At 38.5% G+C, this 8,644-nt stretch overlaps 1 protein-coding gene across 3 annotated transcripts in view; it reads right to left on the bottom strand.

Annotated features, from left to right (window-relative positions):
* Positions 1–1,587: 1,587 nt before the first annotated feature.
* Positions 1,588–8,644, bottom strand: part of pi4kab (phosphatidylinositol 4-kinase, catalytic, alpha b) — a 29,669-nt gene continuing 22,612 nt past the window's right edge. For all 3 annotated transcript variants that reach the window (XM_080894845.1, XM_080894846.1, XM_080894847.1), the window contains 13 exons: positions 7,331–7,384; positions 7,118–7,238; positions 6,372–6,501; positions 5,425–5,568; positions 5,249–5,319; positions 4,341–4,447; positions 4,130–4,234; positions 3,911–4,036; positions 3,686–3,806; positions 3,113–3,272; positions 2,946–3,035; positions 2,760–2,843; positions 1,588–2,668 (listed from right to left, as the gene is read on the bottom strand). In XM_080894845.1, the coding sequence (XP_080750971.1) occupies positions 2,617–2,668; positions 2,760–2,843; positions 2,946–3,035; positions 3,113–3,272; positions 3,686–3,806; positions 3,911–4,036; positions 4,130–4,234; positions 4,341–4,447; positions 5,249–5,319; positions 5,425–5,568; positions 6,372–6,501; positions 7,118–7,238; positions 7,331–7,384 (1,365 nt within the window). In that variant the 3' untranslated portion in view covers positions 1,588–2,616. The remainder of the gene's footprint in view (positions 2,669–2,759; positions 2,844–2,945; positions 3,036–3,112; positions 3,273–3,685; positions 3,807–3,910; positions 4,037–4,129; positions 4,235–4,340; positions 4,448–5,248; positions 5,320–5,424; positions 5,569–6,371; positions 6,502–7,117; positions 7,239–7,330; positions 7,385–8,644) is intronic.

Raw genomic sequence — 8,644 nt, 5'->3', positions numbered from 1 at the left:
CCACTCCAAATGTACTCTAAGCTGCAGTCTATAAAGGCTGCCCGTTTAAAAGTTACATAAATAAGTCACATAAGCAGACTTGGCTGAAACTTCATTTCTAAACAGAAAATTTAGATAATTTTTCCAACTTCATCTTTTATTAGCTGTCGGACTATTGTTTTTGACGCATGTGTCCGATTATTCACCTAGAGCTGCTGTATGAATCTGAAGTAAAACCTTGGTGTATTAGAGTATTTCATACGCTCCATACAGCAGAAACAGGAGTGTACAAGTTCACCTCCATTTAAAGTCAAGCTGCTGTCAGAGGGCACCATGTTCTCCAAAAGCAGAATCTGTCAGTGCATCTCTAAATGCTTGAAGCACACTTGAGGTCACTTTTATTAGAGGGAAAAGGTTTGGTAGCATTCTTGTTAGTGTGTTATGACAGAAATCAGCAGTATCTTTTTGAGCAGCTCGAGAACCTGGACACAGATTAAATGATGCCAGTATGTGCTGCCCTCTGGTGGATATACAACCAACTGTTAAATCAGGGCTTTTTAACAGAAACGAATCACAGATCGTCCCGTGATCACAGTACTATTTGTTGGCCACAAAAGTGATGGTTTCATGATAAAGTGATTATCCAATACTGGGTATATAGCACGCCTGTCATCTATGATACATTCACTACATGGTGGTTAGTGTGTATCTGTGATCAGTAATACAAGGTCGTGGTCTGGACTTTGGACATTGCAAAACCTTGATTATTTTCTTTTTCAGCCGTTGTGTTGCTGGATATTTGATATGAGGTGTTTGTGCTGATATGCTGTTTGGCTTTCACCAGTTGATGTGCTGTGCAAATGGCCAAATGTCTTAACTTTGTTCTCATCTGTCCTACAAGAGGAGAATTTCTCAGATGTAACTTTGCAAATCTACGCTGTTTGTTTTTAGAGATACAGCTTATTTGGTTCCCAGGAGAAAATGTATTTGCTCGATCTTTTCGTAATTGTACTTTAATGAACAAATAACAGCTGCAGCTCTTGGGGTTTATGCAGTTTCTTTACTGGCCTTGGGACAAATCTGCTGGGACATCCACTCCTGGGAAGACTGTGGCATTGTGTAAGTACACCTCAATGTTCCAGACCAGCAAAATGCCAAAACATCTGGTTTAATAGAGGTGCTCACACTTACTTGTGATCAGTTAATTAAGTGCATTTTACCAGGAGCACCTAGCTGCTACTTACTCTCTTAATTCCCATGGAAGCAGTCAGTTTTTAACAGGACTGAATAGAGTTGTTTTCACACGACTGTATCACTCTGACTCACTTCCCCTGCTGTTGGCTTTGTCTGAATTATTTCTTCAGTGCAAGTTAATTAACTTCTGTTCACTTGATCCTCTCTTGCTTGATAAGTTCTACCTAAAGAAGTCATACTGTAGCAAATCTGAGCAGTCAAATTGCATGATAAATCAATTTAAATATAAATATTGGCATTTTGCACCAATATAATCATATACTGCTTAATATTTTGTTTCAACTTTACAGTACCACCAAGTGTAACGCCTTCTGTTCTGGTCAGTTTGTTTCACAAGGCATCAAGAAATACTGTGATAATTCTTTATTTGATTTCATATCTTATGCATTCTCATTCAAAAGGCATGAAGATAGAAAAGGAGACAGAAAATGGGTCATGGCTATAAATATATAAAGAGGCAAAATCTTTACAACCAGTAACAATACATGAAGGCTTACGCTGACCGTACAGAAATGGGGCACGGCACTGTGGATTGCTAAAATATCTTTGAACAAAAGCCACATTGGACACAGGCTACATGGTAGTTAACATTTAACTTCATGCAACTGCCCAACAATGAAGCTGTGCCTTACCTTCACAGACAAACAATAGAAAAGACTGACTTATAACCATTTATTACCCCTCCCCATTTGGCAATGCTAAATATACAAATCTCAGCCCCAGTGTTTCCCAGAACATGTGAGCATCATTTCTTCTGTTGAAAGTGGAAATATGAAAAATACATACAGTGTAACTCACGTCTATACAGTCAAGTCTCACTGTAAATACAAGTACCATGCCACAGATCAAAGTACTCTGACTGGTCCATTAAAAAGAGAAGCACAGTAGTACAGTCAAGTACGAGATGACAGAATAGGCCACAATGGTCAGAACTGAAACTGGTCTACTTTAGCTACTTTAAGTATCCAATTACATTTCAAACCCCACCTTAAAATCAACAGAAAGCACATTCACGGACATTATAAATTATTTAAATTTGGCACAAATGCTAATAAAGTATTTTACTTAACGTGCAGATTAACAAGCATTTTTTTTTCTAAGTACACAGAAGTCAAGATGCCAGTGCAATAGAATAATAATTAATAATATAATTGATTTTCACATGACATAATAAATAAGAGAAAATGCAATGTAAATGTAAAGCAAAGACATTTTTATAATTAAACAAGACGCTGAAACAAACACAAGGGACAGCAGCCAACAATCAGCAAAAACAGTGAGCCACAATCTTCATTGGTGAACATCATCAAAGGCACACACGCAAACTCACGCACGCACACACTATGTACCAGCCAATATATGCACATGCTTAGGCACAAATGTTTAATATGGGATCTGGTTTTGGTAATACTGGAGCATGTCGTAGGTCCTACTCCTGTTTAACACAAAGGGAAAAAAAGAAGGATGCAATCAGAACTCTATATATACATATTTTTTTCTTAAACATAGAAATAAAATCTACCAACCTGTTGCTGAGGAAGCAATTCTGGATGACTTTGATGATGAAAGATGCTGCATCTTTTTCACTCAACCCTGGGTTGAATCGCTGCCTAGATGAGGAAACAAGATTTTTAACAACAACAGCAACTAGCATTGAAGGTTCTAATCAGCTTATTCATATCAGCACGAAATGCAAAAACATTCTCACTCACTTGAGCAATTTGATGGTCTGTCCTCTGAAGCAGGGAAGACCCGTGTCCAGCATGAGCGTGACCAAGGAGACGACTGCATCCATGTAGGGCCTGATTCACCACAGAAACTCGTCTTAATGTTACATGTTACTATTCAAAGATCAGTTATTATTTTCTACAGCACTCACCTGACCGCCAGGTATCCCCTAACGCACATCTCCATGAACCACTTGAAGGGTGTCGCCTCCATTTTTCCACCCATGATCATCACCATTTCATCGGTTATCTTGATATCTGGCTCCCAGCCGAGGTTTCCACCGGGAGAACTTTCAAACATGAACCCAAAGTCTGGAAACAAATAAGCACACAGATGTAATTTCAATAAATTAATAGTTTTTAAAAAAAAAATAGGAGTTTGGTTGGGAAAAGATAATTTTATGTAAAATTTATACAACTATGAATATTCAGAAGAGTTTTCACAAACTGCAGTCAGAACTTTGGATGAAAGCCATCTTTTACATTTTTCTAAAGCATTTTTCTCTATGCCACACAGTAATTGCTTTTTATTGATGTATAAATGTTTGTAGAGCCTTAAAATTCTTTTAAGAATGATAAACTACTAAACAGCTGGACTTTCATCATAGATTAGTGAGACACAGTTCATGGGAAAAAACTGGCAATTTTACTTGAAAATCAAAAAAAGCAACCGAAATGACAGTTTCAATAAGAGAACCACACAGAGAAACACACTGAATACACACCAATGTGAATGAGGTGGCCCTGGCTGTCCAGCATGATGTTGCCATTGTGTCTGTCTTTTATTTGCAGCAGGAAGAGCAGCAAGCTGTAAGCTGCCATACTGCGAATGAAGTTGTACCGTGCCTGAAAGGACAAGAGTTGGAGGGAATATGAAAAAAATCTGTCAATAGGAAAATGGTCTTTTAACTGACAGATTACTAGAAAAAAAACTAAGATTCAGTATTTACCTTCTGGAAGGCTAGAGTGGATTCATCTCCGTACTGGTTCCTGAAATAGTCGTACATGCCAAAGTCTGTCTGTCGGCCCAGTTGGTCACGAGACTTGCAGTCAGGGATGCACTCAATCACTCCACACTGTGGCACAACATCGGAAAGAGGAGGAATAAGAGGAAGTATAGATTTGCACATTCAGTAGTTCATGTAAGGAAGGAGTTGGTGTGAACTTACTCCTGGAGCAGTGGCCACCACCCTGTACGGAAACACATAGAGGTCAAGGCCCACCATCTGGAAGATGTTCTTAAAGAGGCTGATGATCTGAAGGGCCAGCATGTCCTGTGAACACAAATCAGCAAATAGTAGAGAAAATTAAATCGGGCTAAAATAGAGATAGCAATGATAATTAGGGAGAGGTTAATTATCAGGAGTATGAAAGTGAGACCTGTCTGCAATCATCTCCAACTTTGAAGATGGCTGCCTGCCAACAGATCCTCTTTGCCTCCTCTTCACTCTTCCCCTCATCCACCGAATCGGAGCGACACAGTAGACCTGAGGGAGAAACGTTATGGCACACTTTTAATCTCAGCGCAACTTTAATAAATATTTGTACAGCAGTTTTAATGCACCTTAAAGATAAGCGTACATATCTAACAAACAAACACACAGTCAGACACATGATCGTACACTCATCCTTCAAACAGATTCACACACACACACAAGAGGCAAAAGAATAATGGGCGAAAGATTAAGGAAGAGCTAATTCTTAGAAATTAGTTTTCAGCAGTCATTTAAAACAAAGCACAAATGTATCTGAATCTATTAGATTTAACAAATATTACAATTATGTATAAAGAAAAGAGATATGAACCAAGGATTAAGCCCTGGGTGATTCCACATACGGGTGGTGCTGATGACGACGACATACAGTTGTTAATATGAATTCTGATGTGTCTGTCAGATAAGTGTGACGAGAACCACATGACCAGTTTCAGAAGCATTAAAACTACTCCCTATCCCCTGTTCACTCAGAAATTGTGTTTTGGTCCTTACTGCGCTCGAGCTTCATCATACAGAATAATGCCTGTTTAGAGTTTGAGTCTAAGATTTGCATCAATAACACAAATTATCTGAAAGCCAATCCCAGTCCAATAGATCTAACTAAAGGAAAATTAAAACCCTGCATTACACACTGAAGAGAGACTTTAAGTGATGCAGGACTAATCTTGTAACCAGTAAACACTTTATGATTGGAGGAACTTCAGTTAATTTGTAACAAGTTAACTGAAACACACATTGTTGTGCACAGCAGAGCAGCACATGTTTGAAAGAGCCCTTTAACATAACCAGTACCTTCTTTTTCCAGCTCAATGACTCCACACCTCTTAACTTTGAATTTGGCCAGGTAGGGAGCCTTGGCAGCACTAAACAAAAACACAAAGAGTAGAAGAGCATATTTTTACACTTTAACATTTCACTGTTTTATTTTAATTCTAAAAAAAAATGTAAAAGTTGGTTAGTATGCCCACCTCTGCATAGGAGTACCAGATTTGTAATCTATATCCAAAACTATGGCCTCTGGGTTACTGGGCAGATAACAGCCAGGCTGGACTTTGATCTGTGACATGGCTTCCAGACAGGCCCTCTTCCTCTCCTCTCCTTTGGGAAAGGGTCTGACAAGGACAAACAAAACAACTTAAACTCACAGAGTTACAACACTTGTAGGTCTATTACCTCTGTTACTTAGAAAAGCATGCATGGGTATCTCCATGAATGACTCCAGATCATATGTGACAGCCAGGCTCTGCTGTTAACCACAGAGGGGAGCTGCCAGGATAGAGTTTTGAAGTCAGGGGACAGACCCTTCTCCCCTGGCTTGTTGCAATTAGTGCTGTAATAAGGGCAGAGGGGAATTTCCCAACCTCTAGTGGCCTGACAAAACACTCTCTGTATCAAGGTTGTCAGAAAACAGCTCATCAGCTGCAGAGTGTACACACTAGTGGACAGGCGGTCGGGGGCTGGGGAAACACAGCATAGCCTGTTTTCCAAAATTAAGTATGATGGGAGTGACAGCGAAGCAACAAATAGACAAATAAATGAACAACAAAGGGATTTAAAGAGCAGAACACTGGAGCCAGGGGAAGGCACAAAGCTTCTTGGCTCATGGGAATAAGTGTTATCACTTCATGAACACTTTGCAGATTACCAAGAGGGCTTGGATCTTTTTAAACAGAAAGGCTCAACTCCAGCAGTTACTTTGAAATCTCTGAAAAAAGTCAGAACATTAACTTGATATTTTTCATCTTTTGTCTCAGGTGTTCATGAGTTTTGAGATTGAGGAACATAGTTAAGGACAAAAGAAGAAAAAATAACTTAAGGAAGCAACACTGTAGCAAAAGTTCACTTTGGAAACTCCCTAAAACGTAAACAACTTAAAATTCATAAAAGCACAGTGAAATAAATAGTGTTTTCATACTTTATAATGGCTGACACATTGGTTATTTCATTGAAGAAGTCAAACTCCCTCTGGTAGAAGTCTTTGGCCGGGCCAGACAGTGAATTGATGATCTCCTCCACCATCTGTTCCAACAGTTCTCCTATGTCAGCTGCAGGACAGAAGATCTTGAGTTTTTGCAACTGTAACAACATATTGCAATATTTACACTGAACATTTCACATCTGGTAGTTGCAGCAACCAAATGGTCACCCAGAGGTTGAACATGCAATACTTTCAATGGCAGATTGCCTGGTGAAGGTTGCCCAACCTCCAGACAAACCGGTGAAGGTTTGCAAATAACTTCCATGCCAACTGGTTGTATTCTGGTTATAATCCTATATAAAAGAAAGGCTATGCATTTATGTCATTTTGCAGTTAAATCATAATCCTGCAGCAATCTGCGAGGTTCTGTAGTTAATACGATAGCAAAAGATTTGTGGTTTCTGAAGATGTAACATGGGTAACCACTGTATTCTCATAAAGAGATTGCATGTGATTTCCAAGTTGACCCAAACTGACAGAAGACCGTCTTTATTAATGTTTTATCGCCATCTTGAGGCACCAAGATGCTTTGGAGAAAACATCAGACTGTGAGTGGTCACAGATGTGGTCTGGTCCATTTCAAAAGGCAACAAGATTATTGGTCATTGCACATGTTCTAGACCCACTGCTTTTTTTAGTGTGAGTGTGGCATAGTGAAGAAATAATGAAGGTGAGCATCTCACGATCTTTTTGGTTTCCTTCCTCATCCAGGTATATGTTCGTCTTCATGTTCCAGATGAACTGGTGAGCCAGCAGCTGAGACTTCTGAGCAGCCCACAGGATGTACTCTCTCACATAACCCATCTGCACCAGGATGCAAACAGGGAAATTCGATCATTTATTCATGTTACGAGGGCTCTGAATGTATTTGCTGACTCAGAAAATATGATAATTACCTTGTCATAACGAAGAGCTTGTACAATTTGAGGAATGTAAAACAAAATGGCATCCTAAAAAGAGAATAAAAACAAAAAGTAATTAACACTACACCAACAATTTAGCTTATTACAGTAAACTTCACTCAAACGTCATTTCTAATCATGTTTAAAGGAAAGGAAATTTGTAAGGGGAAATGAAGGTACTTTCCCAACCCTTTTTCATCAGATAACCTAAAAACCGTCTATCATGCATATAAATCTTCTTTAATATCAACATTAGAAATAAAATAAAACTATAAATTTTCTGTAAACTGCATCTGGACAACCATTAGCCCACCACTACTCAATTGTAACTGTAGCTACTGTATTTAAACTGTTATTCTTGAGGTTTTTTCAAACTGATAACATCATTTGTCGATCTATAGCAGCCATTACCAAAGTCGAGCCGTGGCCCACTTAAATCCAGAAAACCCCATGGGGCCCACCCAATCTTAATCTTCACTCTAATCAAAATACAACAGAAAGTGATGTGTTTCCTTAAAAAGGAACACAGGCGGTTGGCTATAAATTGCTAATGCAACCGAGTTATCTGCAAAGTGTTATGGCTAATGTGTGACCCACCTGCCACAGGGAGGTGGGTCACACATTTCACGAACCTCAATGAAAGAGCAGTAAATTTAGGTGAGAGTAATATCACAAACAACCTCCTATTACCCAAAAAACAATTTTTATTCACTTTTTATATAAATAAATGAATAAATGTTTATAAATCTACATACTTGTAATTTCTTCCTGAATTTCTCTTATTAATTTGTCCCACCAGGAGACCTCACCCCACGGTTTGGGAATCATTGATCCATACAATTAACTTACATGATCAACTAGCTATACATTTGTTCATCCTCCATTTAAATGTACTGTTTTCCACTGGAAGTTCAACTTCTACCACCATGTTTGCAGATGTGGAATTGTTATTTGAAGGCCCTGTCTCTCTCCTATAATTTCTATGGTTAACCTACACTGTTATCCCACACTTTAATAACTTATTTTAACTGTTTATCCGACCGTATTAACTGTTTTCAAGTTTAATTGTTTGCCGACAGTATCAGATGTTATTTTCAACTGTTAAACCAGTCCCATGAGATTTATGGCTAACTATCCACTCACTTTTTAACCATCTAGTTAACAGTTATGAATTTCCTGTCGCTGCTCATTTCAACACTTTATCCATTTCTGGTAGTCAAATCTTAACTTTTCTTGAATTAACTGTAACAGCTGGGTTCATCTTTACACCCATGTGAAAAAAATGAAAATAATTGTATATCTCTACAC

The sequence above is a fragment of the Rhamphochromis sp. 'chilingali' genome (assembly GCF_963969265.1).
Source record: "Rhamphochromis sp. 'chilingali' genome assembly, chromosome: 10".
Lineage (NCBI taxonomy): Eukaryota > Metazoa > Chordata > Actinopteri > Cichliformes > Cichlidae > Rhamphochromis > Rhamphochromis sp. 'chilingali'.
The sequence above is the reverse complement of the archived record's forward strand: the minus strand, read 5'-3'. Positions and strand labels throughout refer to the sequence as shown.